This window comes from Drosophila santomea, chromosome 3R (assembly GCF_016746245.2).
Source record: "Drosophila santomea strain STO CAGO 1482 chromosome 3R, Prin_Dsan_1.1, whole genome shotgun sequence".
In the NCBI taxonomy this organism is placed as follows: Eukaryota; Metazoa; Arthropoda; class Insecta; order Diptera; family Drosophilidae; genus Drosophila; species Drosophila santomea.
The window spans coordinates 28,172,204-28,188,931 of NC_053019.2; the positions used below are offsets into that span (position 1 = coordinate 28,172,204).

Genomic DNA, 16,728 nt, shown 5'->3' on the forward strand with positions numbered 1-16,728 from the left:
TTTTTTAAAAGTTCATTAAAAATTAAAGATTAAATGTCAAATAATGTTATGACAGCCTTGGTCAACAGTATAACATTTTAAATTTAGAAAACAATGCCCAGCGTAAACAATGAGCGCAGCAGAAATGCATTCCATCCATAAGTTTGAAAAAAATGGCAAATGAAAAAGGGCCATAAAAATAAAATATGAAATTGCCAATTGATTTATTGGCAGAAAACATTTTTCCATGTCAAATAGTGCGGAAAATGTACAAAGTGAGAAACAAAGGGAAACTTTAAGCAAACACTCCACTTTTTTATGCAGCGCACCGTGAATGATTTAATTATTCATCATGTAGGCAATTGAAAATACTAGATGGTTTGGAGGCCCAGTTGCCCCTCCTTCCCTTCCTCTCTAAACGCCCTTTGTCTTTCGTCCTGCGGGCAGCATATGGCATATTTATATGCATTTTTATTCAAAATGTTTTATGCATTCGCGGAAAAAGAAAAGGGCTGCATAACTGCTGGCGGAGTGGAAAAAATAGATCGTGGCGCTCGGCGGATGGCAATTATCTGTGATGGCGACAGTTGCCAGACGAGGTGGTGACCCATCCTTGGTGACCCAGGTGACCCACCCCATTCGTCCCTGACATTGGATGCGTCCTCTGTGCTCCGTTTTCCTCGGATCCGCGTGTTAATGAACGGGGCGTTTGACACTGGGCCACATTTATGCCAGACAATTTGATGCATTAGCGTGTGTGTCTGAGTGTGTGTGTGTGTGTTTGTTGGCCATGGGCGTGTTTGCCCAATTAAGACACACACACACACATACACACACCCATAAGCGAGGGGAGGAAAATTAATTAAATTCCTTGGCTTTGGCCGACGCTCTTCAAGTTTGTTTATGCAATCTTGTACGTGTTTCCATTAGGCTACAATTCAAAGTTCATTATTGAATGGATGTGGGCGAGGCCTAGCAGATAAACTTCCCTCCGGCGGCAACAAATACGATTTTCAAGTTGAATGCAATTTTAATTAATAGAAAATCAAACAAACTTTGTGTACTATATATACAAAACAAACTTGTGTTCTCCGGCAAACTTGTGTAGCTGTTTGGCTACAAAAAGCATAAGCCGCCAGCACACAAAGGCCAAAAGCTTAAGTGAGTAAAGGATACTCAGAAACTCGCACTCACACTCATACTCAAACTCACACTCATACTGAGACCCCTGAACCATTCGAGTGTGCTTGTGTTTGTACACCTTTCTGATTTCATTTACAAATGAATCTCACTGGCCGGCAGCCATTTCCCCCATTTCCCCTGCTTTTCCCCCATTTCCCAAGCCTTGTGCGCTTATATGTTGACTTTTGGCAAAGAACTCGCCATCATAAAGGCATCAAATGGGCTTCCAGCGAACGTGTCTTGGGCCAAATTGAATGAGCTTTTAAGTGTATTGAGCCAGAGCCAAAGACAGAGACAGAGCCAAGTCGCATTCAATGCGATTAGTTACCGCACATGTCTGCCACCTGAATGGCTTAATACCTGGCTTAAATGCAAATCGAAAAGTGCTTCTTTATTTACCTATATTTTTAACTGCCAGGCTCGAGGCTTTAGCCAGCTAAGAACGCACTTAAACGTTCTGAATAGTGTTTAAGCAGAAATTGTAGTGATGGAAAAAAGAAGAGTTAAAGACTTTTGCTAAAGAGAGTGCCATTAAAGCTTGGTGTAACTAACCTCTGGATCCACAAGGACTCAACTCAACGAAGGAATCGCTATCCGCTGTGCAATCAACAGAGAACCGCAGGGCGTGTGCCGCATTTCGAATGGGTTAGGAACAGCAATTCCCCCGGAGTTCACCTGAAACCAGCTCCCAGCTCCCAGTTCCCAGCTCCCAGTTTCCAATTCCCAGTCCCAGTCCCCAACCCAATTCCCCAGGTGCCTTTCCTGCCTTTTGATGGCCACCTGTGCACGCGGTTTGATTCGAATGGTCAGCTGTTTGGCCGCCGGGGCTTTAGTTACCATTGCCATTACCATCGACTGTGGCACTGGCATTTGGCATTTGGCATTGTTGATTGGGGCCCTTGTTATTCGAGTATTTTGCGTGTAATTAAAATTGCACAGGAGCCGCGCTGCAAGTGATAAATTCATAAACTTGGGGGCATGGGTATTTACTCGCTGCTGTTTGTAAATTAATTAAAATAGTACAGCAGCAGCATACATTGGGTTGATTTTGTCAATATTTTTGTAATTGAAATATTGTGTACCTTAGTTGAAAATGTCGATAAACAGCATGTGTTTGTGTTTTGCCTGTGCATTATGTATTATTATGATAAATTAGTAAGCCTAATATTGTGATAAACAATTATTTATACTCGTATGTAGATGTGTAAGTTGCATGCCCTTGTGTCCCTAAAACTACTGAACAATAGAGCGTGATTAGAGCCCTGCAAGAAAGCTAAACCTTGTTTGTATTTTCAACCTCAACCTTTTCAACCACCCCCGTACTACTACTACAAACCACCCAAAAACCACACCCCAAATTGGATTCGATTTGCGATACCCGAAACCAGACGCACTCCTCGCACTCCTGCAGCGAGGAGGACGAGGCCATGATTGTCCTGGAGGCCCTGCAGATGGAGGCGCAGACCACCAACGACGAGACCGAAGATACCGAAGACGATGAGGCCGCCGAGGCCGAGGACATGTTTGATGCCGATGCTCCTTTGATGTCCCCCACGGGCAGTCACAATAGCTCGAATAACAATAACAACAGCAGCAACAACTGCATTGCGAACAACAACAGCTGCATTCGTCAATCCAATCCATCGAGCAATATTAATTTCGATAATTGCAATGCGAATGTCTACAGTGGCCAGCAGGCCAAGCAGCTAGGGCCAATTACCAGCGGCAGCCAAACGTTAAATTGTCCCACATTGAATGCACATGCCAATGCAAATGCAAATGCGAATGCGAATCTGAACCCGAATCTGAATCTGAGTCTGAACACGAATCCGAGTAGCCACACCACCAATAGTCACTCCAGTAGCCAAGCGAATGCGAATGCGAATCCCCCACCCAACACCACCAACAATATCACAGCAGCAACTTTGGTTGCAGGTGCAGCAGCAGCAGCATCAGCAGCAGCAACATCAACTGCCAACCAAGTGCAACAAAATCAAAACATTTCCTCCAGCTTAGAGATAATCCTTTCGCCAATTATCCAAAGTAGTCGACGGTAAGTTTTATTTTCAGTTCGTTTTCGTTTTTGGTTTTGTTTTTCGTTTTCGGTTGCCGTTGATCTTTGTTTGTTCAGTAGGTACAACCTATTTCCTGTTTTCCGTAGCTAACAAGAAGTAATACCGCTACCGATACCGACCTCTGACCTCTGACCTCTGACCTGCATGCCAAAACAGAGAAACAACAGAAGTGACTTCACCTTTAGATGGAAATGTATGCAGTTTTTTTGCTACCCAGCTGGTTCAGAGTTATCAGAGTTATTGTGTCTATCTGCTATTGTTACGCATTGCATTGAAGTTCCACCTTTGAGATGTTGACAAACATAATGAGTTGAAAGCCCTTTGTTCTGTTCTTGTTACCCCGGTTTTTCATCTCTCCTTTTTCCTGTCCCCGTGTTAAGCATTAAACTTTATTGAACAGCGCGGCGAATTTAAAAGATCTCAACCCCAAAAAAAACCAGATACACGACATCTCCTTTAAGTGTGCGAAAACAAAAGGAAACGCAACAAAAACATTATAAATTATGTATTAATGTGCCCGTTAGGCCCACGCAACGCGGAAATGTCGGGACCTCCCAGCTGCCGATTTTCAATTGCCTTTGGGCCAAGATAACAATCGACTTGGGGGCCAGGACAATGGCAAAGCCTCTCAGGCAAACATTGAAACATTCATTTTCATTTCAATTTCACTTGCCTGCGCTCCTTGCTTTCGTTCTGGATTTACATTTGATTTGACTGCCCCCATTTCCCCACATTTTTGTGCCTCGACATTTTTCCGCCTGGCGGGGCAACGGAGAAACGCACAAATATTTATGTAAGCTAGGAAATTCGACAGCCTCTTTACAAATGAATAGGTTAATGTCATTGGGGTGGAATCTGCTGTTTTGTTTACGAGCCCAACTTGGGCCAAATTGACTTTAAACATGTCAATTTCAATTTTGGGCCCTCATTAACGGCCACCCTGAAAAGTATGCTATGGCAAACGCAGAAATATTACTCATACGCCGCATTGCACGCAGCCATTGAAGCAACAAAACGACAATTTTACAACAAATTAACTACCCAGCCAACCAAACAGCCAACAGCCAGCATTCATATATTCGTATATTCGTATATCCGTGCGGATGTGTGGATGTGTGGATGTGGGATGTGAAAGCCCGGGACATTTATTTCGAGCTGGGAATTGCAAGTAAATGACCTTCAAACTCGATAAGCGAAAACAAAACAAGCGAAAGTGCTAAAAATATACATAATTTCCAGCACACGAAGACAAAAGTCCCTCGCACAGCCAAATCGCACATGAAAATATGATAGGACACAAAACACAGCCACAGTCACACATTAAAGTGTACGAGTATGTGTAGCCGGGTAAATGATATTTCTGCCATCTCGATGGCCCGATGCCAATGTTTCTGTGACTCCGACCCGCACATAAATACAAATTTCAACAAAACAACAGGCCACAAAACAAAAATAAACCCACAAAAAATAAGCGATGAAAGCAAAAAGGCGCAATGTTGCCAACAACAGGAGCAGCCAGTAAAAAAGTATAAAAACAACAGAAAAAAAACACAAAAAAACAACCAGGCTAGGCAAACATTTCATATCGTAGAAATACTTTGGAGCCAAATAAACAACATTTTGTAGAAGCACAAAAAGGCATAACAAACAGTTGAAAGGGAAAATGGTTGGCCCGAGGGGCTTAGAGGACCTCGGGTTACTCTTTATTTGATTAAGATAAATATTTGAGGTCGGCTAATATTTGGAAAGTATTTCGCTGTGAGTTGTTGGAAATCACATATGAATGGAGTGGCCTAAAACAATGAATAGGATATCCTTATGTATAAAAATGTTGCTTAGTTTTAACGGTTTTGGAAGCTTTAAATTACATACGAAGGATGCTTAAGTTATTTATTTAAAAATGAGTAAAACTACCTTTAATATCTCCATGCAGCTTTTGACACAACCCCCACTTCGAAAGGGTATAGCCACAAAGGGTCTGCGTGTTCGACCTTGGTACAACGACAGTTCTTGTTTTAGATTAGACCCCCGGTGCTCCCAACCCCTTGGCCCCTGGAATTCGGCCATTTGGAGCCCATCGCGACTTGTAGCTAGGCCACACGCCACCAGCAACAAAGGGACTTGGGGCAACTTTACGCATTTTTGTCACAGCAAGAAAATAGAAAACGAAAGTGAAAGCGATGGCGGTGGCGATGGCGATGGCGCAAGGAAAGTGCTGAAAATGTGGAAAGTGCCCGAGTGGCAATCGTAAATTTGACGCACAGTTTTGCCGGGGGGCGGAGAGATAAGCTTATGAATGGCTATATAAAAACTCAGCCCATTTCCACACATAATGTGGAGAGAGTTGCTTTTGCCGTTTTCCAGGATTCCTTTTTGGTTTATGATTAAATTAAGTAATTATTTGTGGTGCGGCGCCAACAGAAATGATAAAAAGTATTCAATTTGTGGCAGTTGCGGCGATAAAACTGAATTTACTGCGGCCATAAACTGCGTGGCGGCACTTGAACTATATTTTTTGTACATTTACTTCGAATTGAAGAGCACCATAACGCATACGCACCGTAGTCGCTAGAACAAACTAACAAGCTATACTCACAACCACATACCCAAACGCACTTACACAAACGCATACATTTACACTTACACATACACTTACATTACCGAGCACTAGAGAACTTAAATGAGAAAATCGAATCAACAAGAAAACTTTTTCTAACATGTGCAAATATTTTCTCTCTTTCTTCCCAACCCCGCAAACCCTCTTTTCGCCCCACTTTTATTTACATGCCATGCAAATGCAACTACTACAAAACTACAATGCAAACGGCAGAGCGCAATTGTAAGCGAAATGAGCACAGAGTTGTGAGAATTAGCTAAATTTAATTTGCAATAGCCAAAGCCCGCCGACCATGCCCCTGCAGCAGGAGTAAACTGCTCCTCGAATCCGCCGCCCACTGCATTCTGCAAACTTTGGTTGCAGCAACAGCAGCAGCAGCAGCAGCAGCAACTGCAGCAGCATCAGCATCAACAGCAGCAGCAGCAGCAGCAATCCCAGCAGCAGCAACTCTACGAACAGCAGCAGGCTTGGCTCTAGAAAAGAATAAACACGCACAACGTGTAAGTGGAAAGTTAAATGGAAACTACATGTGCGGGTTCAACATCAACAAAGCAGGAAAGCAGGAAAGCAGCAGCAACAATAAACAACATTTAAAAGCCGCTGGGGCTGAAGTTGGTCCAAAACTTTTCACCAGCACGTTGCGTTTGCAAATTAAATGCACATTATGCCGACATGTAAATAGATAATGCTGTATGTATATACCCGAGTTGGGACAGGGAAACTTCATCGAAATGCAGAAGAGCAGACCCAGTAATCTTAAGACGCGAATAATCAAAAAGCCAAAAAAGCAAATGTATCTCACAGATAAACAACAGCAATCGGGGGCCTGTGGCCTGCGGGATGAGATGAAAGCAGCAAGTAGCATAAAAGCAAAAATAAATTGTGCGTTAATGATAAGCGGCGCACATTTCAGCGGCATAAAATTTATTAAAATATGCGCACAAGCCAGACAACGCGCAAAACTTAGCCACGCCGGGCCCCCAAAAGTAGGCAGCACAAACAGACTCACGCAGACACACACACACACTGGCACACACACACATACGAACTGGAAAGGACTTCTGCCGGAAATCGTTGGCGATAAATATAAAATTTTATTGTTGTGCTGCGTATCTGGCGGCATCTGTATGTGTGTGTGTGTGTGTTTGCGTGCGCCTGGAAGTAAATTAAATATACGTTTTTATTAACTACTAAGAACCAATTTGATACGCATTTAAATAATGCCTCTTACACAAGAGCACACACAAGATTATGTAAAATTTAATTTTACTGCAGCGGCAGCAGCAGCAACAATGAGAAAAGCCAAATAAATGTAGAAGCCTAAATGTGTATGTAATTTAAATAAAATACATTCGTAGAAGGACACTCTAGTGTAGCCGCCCCAACTACTTACTTACTTACTTACTTATGCCAACAACGTCCAACAATTTCAATAATATTTACGTAAGCGAACACTTTCGACCATATACGTTAAGCCCCATTTAGCTTAGTTTAATCATTTGCAACTAATTTAAGTCTGTCCGTCCGCTGGTCGACCTTTTTGACCTCTGTGACTCGTGAATTGTGTAAATGTAAATATCCCCTCTGTTAACAAATATTACTCAACAATTTGTGTGGTCAAACTAGAGCTAACGATTAGGAACGAATACGGATACGGATACGGAATGCATATGAAACATTATCGATTTAACACTTTTACAATCTATTGCATACTGCATACTGGGTGTAAACTGCAAACGAAAAAGGAAACATAAATATATACGATTAAATGTCTCTAACAAGATTTTACCATGAGTGTGTCACTTTTATATATACTATATATATACATATACATATATATGTATATCTAATATATACAATAAAATTACAAGTGAAAAATAAACTGCAAGCGACATTTTATACAAACGTTCACAAGGCATTCACATTTTTATTCGTTTTCCGGGGGCAGTCATCTGCGCTATCCGCGCTATCTGGGGCTATATAAAAATCCACCCTCGGGGCCACTTCAACTGTGAGGAGACAGTAAAAGCATGGTCCTTTGATAAGCGAGTGGACAGGATGGCCAAGACAAGGATGGCCAAGACAAGGAGGGCCAAGACAAGGAGTTGGCCAAAGCCAAGCGATAAGATGCCAGGAGACAAAGGCGCCAGCGAAACTTTCAAGTCGAAAGTCGAGTCGTGGACAACAATGCAAGAGGGTCCTGCGAAATTAGCCAACTTACGCGGCACAAAGAAAGGCTCTCACGAATTATGAATGGCCTTGCATAAGTTCAGCTCAAGTGGCTCCACTACAACTTGAAGGGAAAACTACTCTTGGATCCTTTAAATTATGAGTGCGCAAGCCATTAAATACTTTCCTTTTCTGACAGCGTTTCTCACTTATCCTACAAGCGAGCTTATTGCAAGAGTTGACTTTAATCACGTTACAAATTCTGAGACATACCTCGCATCAAACCTCAGTCATCCTGGAAATTAACTACAAAGCCTGCCAATTCCACATAACACTACAATAAATCCAGTTCCACACGCACACAATTTTGTTTTTAGCTCGTTACTTGCGTTTGGAATTTTGAACACATGAAAACTCGCGGATAGTCAAAGTCAAGCAGACACTCACTCAGGACTCAGGAATCAGGACTTAGGAATCAGGACTTAGGAATCAGGAATCTCAGATCAGATGGCTTCCCAGAGTAAGAACAGCGGGCTGAGCAACAAGGTGACCACCGTGGTGGCCACCAATGCCTTCGGCGCTGATGTGATGAGCGAGATCAGCTACACGGACGCGAAGGTGGTGGGCAATGGCAGCTTCGGCGTGGTCTTCCAGGCCAAAATGGTGCCCAGCAACGAGCTGGTGGCCATCAAGAAGGTCCTGCAGGATCGCCGCTTCAAGAATCGGGAGCTGAACATCATGCGGAAGTTGCGCCACGACAACATCATCACTCTCAAGTGGTTCTTCTTTTCCAGCGGCGAGAAACGGGACGAGGTCTATCTGAACCTGGTCATGGAATTCCTGCCGGAGACTCTCTACAAAGTGGAGCGGCACTACGCCAGGGCCAAGCAGACCTTGCCCGTCAACTTCGTCCGCCTCTACATGTACCAGTTGCTGAGGAGCATGGCGTATCTGCACAGCTTGGGCTTCTGTCACAGGGACATCAAGCCGCAGAACATGCTCCTCGATTCGGAGACGGGTGTGCTCAAGCTCTGCGACTTCGGCAGTGCCAAGCAGCTGGTCCACGGGGAGCCCAACGTCTCGTACATCTGCTCCAGGTACTATCGTGCGCCGGAGCTCATTTTCGGCGCCACCGACTACACCACCAAGATCGACATGTGGAGCGCCGGCTGTGTGATGGCAGAGCTGCTGCTGGGCCAGCTCATCTTCCCCGGCGACTCGGGTGTGGACCAGATTGTGGAGATTGTCAAGGTCATGGGCACGCCCACCTCGGAGCAGCTGCATGACATGAATCCGCACTACAAGCAGTTCAAGTTGCCGCAGCTGAAGCCGCACCCCTGGTCCAAGGTGTTCAGGATTCGCACCCCGGCGGAGGCCATAGATCTGGTCTCCAAGATGCTTATATACTCGCCCAACGCCCGGGTCTCCCCGCTCATGGGCTGTGCCCATCCTTTCTTCGACGAACTGCGTCAGGATCCCCATCAGCAGCTGCCCAACGGCAGGAGTCTGCCGCCGCTGTTCAACTTCACGGACTATGAGAAGACCATCGAGCCGGATACAATTCCCCTGCTGCTGCCACGGACTCAGAGCTCGAACACCACCACCAAGGAATCGAGTCCTGTCCAAAGGACCCGCAATACAGCCGGCGAGGAGAGCCCCCGGAAAACGGAGGTCATCCAAAAACAGCCAACAGCAGCGCTCTCAAAGTCCCCGGAAGCTTCGGGCAAGACGCGCGGATCCCCGCCAGGCTTTTTGCGACACGATTTGGGCAACGGCGACCATGTGGCTGTGGGCTCCGTGCCCATGGAACCCCTCACCCCGGAGCAGGACAACTTCGCGGAGAACTATGAGGGCGACGAGGATGCCGAGGGTAATTTAGACGAGGATGCCGGCGATGAACACGACTATGACGACGATGACGACGATGGGCAGTGCAACAGCAACAACATCAGCGACGACATGGAATACGAGGAACACGAGGATTTCGAGGAGGAAAACTAAATTTTCACTTCGAAGGGTTTCAGAATATTTAAGAGTTCAAACGGAAAATTTAGAATCTAAATTTAAATACAAGAAACGAAACTGTAAAATTGTTTGTCTTTTTAAAAATAATACTTTTTTTTAATGATAAAAGGTAAAGTTTCTGCTTCGTTTTCAAAATATATGTTGGCTTTTTTTTACACGCCTTTAACTGCCTGAATGTGTTTCAAATGGCTGAAACTTAAGCTCGCAAATGGCACTTGGTTGGCCGGGCTAAAAATATACTTAATTATTTAAATGTCAACGCTATAGGGTGGCGCCTCGACGCGATTGTCCTTGCCGACTTCTCTGCAATATAAATTTCCGCGCTTCGTGGCGGTTCAAATGCCGGCGGAGAAAGCACATCCCAAAAACAGGAGTCCAGCACGCACACATTTCCACATGTCCTTTGCTTTCCGGAGGCGAGTCACATTTCCTGCCTTCATCGTCCTTTGGTGTCCTGCTGCCCACTCTATTTCTCTCTCTCTCTCTCTCCATCTGTCTGTGTGTGTTTGTTTGTTAATGTGGTAAAATGAATTTTCAGTTTCATTAGTTAAATTGAATAATGGGAAACTTTGTTCGCCGCATTCGACTCACTGTTGTTGTTTTTGGCCATGCCTGGCCTGGAAGCGAAAGTTACACTTCCGTTGGCAACACAAATACACAGCCACTAACTCACCCACACCCACACCCACACCCACACACACACACACACACTAACAGACAGACACACATACACACACGCACAAGGACATGGAACCGGGCAATAAAGCAAATTTATGCAAACGATAAATTTCGTGCGAGAGAAATTGTTTGTTTTGTTTGGTTTTGTTTTGGGTTCGCCAGTTGTGACGTCGAGGGGAAAATGCCAGGCGGAATAAGCGGAGAACGAGTGTAGTTAGTGCCTCTAAGTAGCAGTTACCAATTACTCACCGTTTTGGCCCTCTGCTCCAATGTCATTTCTGCGCTTAAAGCTCACTTGTGTGAAGTTTGCAAATTTAATTTTAAACTACACGAAAACAAAGCGTAATTAAATACTTTCGAATGGAAAACGAACATGTTTGTAATTTATTTCGGTGGTTTATGTCAAAGCGACTGGTTTTTCGAGTGCTAATATAATACATATTGAAAATCTGTACAGCGACATTCGCTTTATGCTCTCAGATTAGAGAAGCGATTCAGTTTACCAGTGAGTTCCGTTGATATGCAAAGTTTAAACTGTACTCTCATTAAGCGAAAAGTCAAGCACACACAGACTGCGGGTGAAAATCTTTCGCAACAGCGATTACACGGCAACACCAACAACCAACCGCAGGAGCAGCCGGCATAGCGAATCCGGCGGAGAGCAGTCGAGTGCGGCGGAAGGGAAAGACACTCCGGCCGAGAGACACGGCTGAGTAATAAACACGCCGATGACTATTTACAAAGTGTTAGCTGCGGGTCCTTGTTGCTGCTGTTTTTGGGGCGTTGCGGGTGTTTGCCGGGTGTTTGCTGGGTGTTTGCTGGGTGTTTGCTGGGTGTCGGTAGCTAAACCTTTGACTCAAGTGAGATTACGATATGCTACATAATAGAAACTCGGGCAGCCGTGAAGAGCTGGGTGGGCAGGCTGTCCACCAGGAGGTGTCTGGAGCAGCCTGGGACTCGTAGCTGTAGCTTTGGCTGTAGCTGTAGATGTGGCTGTGGCACCAATGGCAATGAAACATTTTTCGGGAACAGCAGCCAAGGGGCACATGGCTGTATGGCTGTATGGCCGTAACTTGCAGGCATTTTACGGCCTTTTGGGCAGCAAAATGGAGTTCGGAACAAAGTGGGGAACAAGTGGGGAACAAGTGAGGGAGGGGGAGCTGTCTGTTCTGCGCTCAATGGCTACTAACAAGCAGCCGGCCAAGGTGAATGCGGTTAAAGTGTTTTCGGTTAAAGCATTTCGTGGGCCAAAGCATTTGCATAAACAGTAAAACCTTCGCACCAACGCCAACCGGGCAAACAAACGAAGCAACCAACCAACAAACAGGCAGTCGTGCAAATAGACAGAAGGCCAAAAGCGCCCGGGATGCCAAGGATAAAAGTGGCAGGAGCACAGACTTCCTGTTGCTATTGCAACCAGAGTTATTTTATTTCCGTTTCCGGACACGCACACTTGTAGCTGAGCTGAACTGACTAGCCGGAGTCGAAAATGCTAGAATGCGAAAATGCGCCTGCGGTGCCCACCTCTCTGCGCCCAGATAAATTTTCACTAAATGCACTTTTAATGGGCTCGCTCCACACGGCACTCTCCGGAAACTAAACCGAATCCGAGAACCAAACCGAAACGAAACGAAGCCGGAACAAACCAAATGAGCCATCAGAGGTGCGCTTCTTATTTTCAGATATTAAATACTCTCTGGGAACTAAATCTTCAGCAATAAATGAACTCTGATAATAACCAACTAGTTTATTAAGTTGCCAAATTGATATGCAAATTATATATCCAAGTGAAATGACTTTAGCTTTGGCTATTATGTTTCAAATGGTTCCAGCTGTGCAATTGTGATTGCTAGCCCGTAAAGTAGTCTGCAAATCTGCCGATATCCCCGGGGACCAAAACGAACCTGCTCATCTCCGAGCTGCATTTGAAATTGTATATGTTGCTGCTTTTCGACAGCATGGATGGGTGTCCTGGTGTCCTAGTGTATTGGTGTCCTGGGATGGAAACGGCTGGGCAGGGGAGGCTGTGGCTGCGGTTTGTCCAAATAAAGCAGTTGAGTTAGTTATGCGCAGCTTGCGGTTTCGCTTTGACTATTTTTGCGTGCAGAAATGCGAAATGCGAAATGCGAAATGCCAGCGGGAGGGCAACGAGTTTGGTAGAGCCTGTGTAACTGTGTAAAATGGCAGACGGACTAATTAGGAAATTGTACGCTTTAATGCAGCTTCCACAAAATAAACGCATAAATTTGTTATTGAATTTACACGCAAAAGCTGGAGCGTAACACATTTTTGAGGACGAATGCGGGGACGCCCAACTGCGAAAAGTTTGCACACAAAAGCGAAATGTCCTGGCCACACACACATGTTGGCCATTTATGCACTTGAACTTTTGCTGCCCAGAGTTGCGGGGGTTAGAAAATCGAAGTTTTAATTGGATTTGCGATTCAATTAACAGATTTGTCAGCATGTAAACAGTTTTATGACGTCGCAACAGCACCAGCAACTTCTGAGCAGAGAAGTAAAACAGCAGAACAGCAGAGCTAAGCTGAGCTGCGATGCCACCTTTCAATGAAATTTATTGAAATTGATTTGCCATTTTAATGGAATTAAGGTGGCCAGTGCATTCCCAGCTCGGCGTTTAATTGAAATCTTTTAATTAGTTTGATTTTCCAATCAAGTGGCATAGAAGACAAACAGGAGTGGCCATTTCCCTGCGGTCGAGCCCCGCCCACAGCACCTCCTCTCCTCTCCTCTCCTCCAGCTTTCTCCCAGCTTTCTCGCAGCTTTCACCCAGCCAAGGAAAGCCAATTAGTTGCAATGCCTTGAAGTATGCTTTCGGGGCTGTGGGCTACTGTCTCGGTTCGAGTTCGATATCCATTATGTTGTTCACGTCGATTGTCTGTCGATTACAAAGTCCCCCAGCCCATCCTTCCTCTCCTCCCCCGCTCGCAGAGCTATGCAAAGAGGAAAGCACTCCGTGCTCCGGAGTCGTTGCGCAACATAATCATTATCCTTGGCTTAACTCGAGTGGCAGCAGATATAGACTATAGACGGAGTGCGGAATACAGAGTGCGGAGTGCCGAGTGCCGAGCAGCGAGGGTTTGTGCCAGGCTCTGCCAAAAGGATTTCGCCTATTGATTCCACAAAGTGAAAGCCAAATCCACATGATATCAATTTGCTTTCAACGTTATGCCGCTGGCGTAAATAACCGACACAGTCGGCGGAAGGGGAGCCTCGAAACACATCCAATGGATTTCGGGACTTTGCGTGGGCACTGGTAACTGGGAACCCCTGAAACCTAGCTGAATCCGGCGGAACTGAGCGACTTCTAGCTCCTGACAGCAGCGGGTGCTGAGCATCCGAGTATCAAAGCCCCGCATTGAATGGAGCCCATGAAAGGCAGCCACTTGGTGGCAGGCTAATGTTGCAACACATCTGATTCAATTAACTAATTAAGCTTCAGTTTCTGAAGCTGAGACTACTCTCTAAACAGAATCGATCTTCCATATGGGCAACCGACTTAAGATGGTTGGTTGCATGACAGCTATCCTCTAACCAAAGATGTCTGAATTTAATAACTATTTCATGACTGTCTTGCAGGGATACAGAGATGTCCTTTCCTTCTGCGACAGCCACTTAAAACTATTCATAACTTGCATTAGCTCATCGCAGGCATACCCAATTACGGCGAGCTCCCGCCCACAGTCATATCTTGCCACAAGCCGCAAGTTCGCAAGCCAAGACTCTGCGGCGAGTGCAGAGAACGCAAAAAACGCAACAAACGCGCCAACAAATCCATTATGAGCTTATGCTGCGAGCGCAGTGTAAACTTTTCACACGAATCGCGAAAGCCTTACTTTTTCCGCGCCGAGCAATTATTTTAAATGCGCCGTCAACGCCGCCAAACACAAACTAACCAGCCAAACAGGGGAAGTCCCCGATTTCGACGCCGGAGCAGCTCGGATTCCTCCGTACTCCGACTCCGTGCGTGCATAATTAATTCAGCGCATAAATTCAAGACGGGCCAAGTCGCCAAGGAGCTGGCAAGTCCATGAAATTATAAACTTTATCCTTTCGAGGCGCGAGTGTCAAATGGCGGCTGGCTTTCTGATGTCGCCAGACAGCCAGCCATCCACAATTCCCGCTCGCGACTTTAAATAAATTAAAAACCCTGAACGGTTGTGCCAAATGAAAATGCTCCTGTGTGTGGCTGGAAAATTGTGCCAGCTCTCGAGGGGAAAAACGGGTGGGAAAACTAATCCAAATGTGGCAGAAGTATTCGATACAGATCAAACAACTTTCAGATAATTAAAACTGAAAGAGAGGAATAAACTGTTCGGCGAAGTGAGACATATCCTGGCAAAGGATGGGGATATGCAAATCCCGCAAAGGACTCAGGAATGGATATGCAAATTGCAAGGAAAGCAATGGAAAGTAAGCAACACAAGTAAAAACGGGAATGAAGAGCAAGTTAAGGTGAGTGCTGCAAAAAGTCCTGATCAAATATGGAAAAAGGATTGAGGACTGAGCAAAAACGAGAGAAAAAAGACGCCATTCAAGCATTTTAGAAGCCTAAATAATAACTGTTCGAGCGGAATTCAGTGTTCTAACAACGTTTGTAGTCGGCCATTCTCATAAAAAATACCACCAGAAGCTGTCGCCAGTCAGCTCACCCGTTTCCCATTTCCCATTTCCCATTTTCCATTTCCCCGACACTTTCCCGCCTTCAATATTGTGTGCTTCAAGTGCTTTTGCTCTTTGCATTTTCGCATTGTCAGCAGACGGCGTCTGCTCCACATCCTTTGACTTTGATGCCTCGGCAGCTTGGTCCTGGTCCTGGCTCCGCTCCCTAGACTCTTTGGTAATTGAAAACGCAAGTTAATTTCTCACTTGCCTGTTTCTTTGTTTGTTGCTTGGCTCCAAGGATTCAGGAATCTCCGCTGGATGAGTGGGAGGATAATGGGTGGACTGGTGGACTGGGCATTGTCGCACTTATTGTATTAAGAAGATTTTTCGGCAAGTTTTCGTAATTAGTAAAGTTTTGATTGTGCGCCAGCCAATGTTCATTTGCCAACTGCTCAAACTCCTCAAATTGATTTCAGTCCATGAAAATCAGCATAATCCGACAGCTGGCAGCACTTTGCATAACTACCCACCATCCGAGCCAGGATGCCTGGCCTCTTCAAAAGCAGCTTTGCACTTCATTTTCCCCAGAGTGGCTCACTCTCTCTGGTTCCATGGCTCTCATGGTCAGGGAATGCATAAATTTGCAGGTGGAAAAACACTTGTCCCCCGTCAACCGTCAACCGCCAAGAAAGTTCGAGCGATTCGGTGTGTCTGCCAACATCTACCATCATCTACCATCATCTACCAACATCGACCAACATCTATCGGCATTCGAGCCAGGACTCCGGACAGTAAGTAGCTTAGAACTTGTTTTGCCCACCGAGGCGGCAAAAAGTGCGCACTTCATTGATCAGCATTGCTGGGGAAATATTCAAAATTTGCTCAGGCACGATGCGATAAGCAAATGCATACGGCTTTTTTGCCAACTGTAATCGAGCATTTGAATTTGCATTTGCAAATGTGCAAATGTTCCGGCGAAAACTTTGCCGCCGACGCAGAGATGAAAAAACGCAACGCCATCGTCCAGAAAGTGGAACACTTGCAAAAACCAGCACATTGTTTAAAAATTACTTTAAAATTCAACTATAATGGTGTGCCAAAGTCCTTTGGGTATATTGGGAAGACCTATGTATATTGCACACTTCAAGACAGCATTTTTGAGAGTATGTGAATCTTCCCAACTCGCAGTTCGCTTTTGTTCCAGTGCATCTCCGCTTTCCCAGAACTCTGACCATACAGGTGCCAGCGACAATTGTCGCAGTCACGTAAGGATCAAAAGCGCTGCAAAAAACACGGACAGAGCCATGACATAGATGCGAAAGCAAACTGTCATGTGGCAAAATATGCGCTGGTGTCCTCGATGGACAGGCCGTAGTC

General features: G+C 45.3%; 2 protein-coding genes across 8 annotated transcripts in view; both read left to right on the forward strand.

The window, feature by feature from the left end:
• Positions 1-7,694, forward strand: part of LOC120451565 (band 4.1-like protein 4A) — a 58,131-nt gene extending 50,437 nt beyond the window's left edge. For 2 of the 7 annotated variants that reach the window (XM_039635369.1, XM_039635370.1), the window contains exons 16-18: positions 2,550-3,214; positions 6,067-6,075; positions 6,130-6,294. In XM_039635369.1, coding sequence (XP_039491303.1) covers positions 2,550-3,214; positions 6,067-6,075; positions 6,130-6,166 — 711 coding nt within the window. In that variant the 3' untranslated portion in view covers positions 6,167-6,294. Of the gene's footprint in view, positions 1-2,549; positions 3,219-6,066 lie in introns of those variants that run through there. The other 5 variants (XM_039635371.1, XM_039635372.1, XM_039635373.2 and 2 more) reach the window with 4 other exon arrangements.
• Positions 7,695-8,307: 613 nt separating this feature from the next.
• LOC120453638 (putative glycogen synthase kinase-3 homolog) lies at positions 8,308-10,112 on the forward strand. The gene has a single exon (XM_039638431.1). The coding sequence runs from the start codon at positions 8,530-8,532 to the stop codon at positions 10,021-10,023; it is 1,494 nt and encodes a 497-aa protein (XP_039494365.1). The 5' UTR covers positions 8,308-8,529; the 3' UTR covers positions 10,024-10,112.
• Positions 10,113-16,728: the final 6,616 nt, after the last annotated feature.

Bases quoted from the DNA above. Each gene is read 5' to 3' on its own strand.
- LOC120453638 (XM_039638431.1), top strand. From the start codon at position 8,530: ATGGCTTCCCAGAGTAAGAACAGCGGGCTGAGCAACAAGGTGACCACC.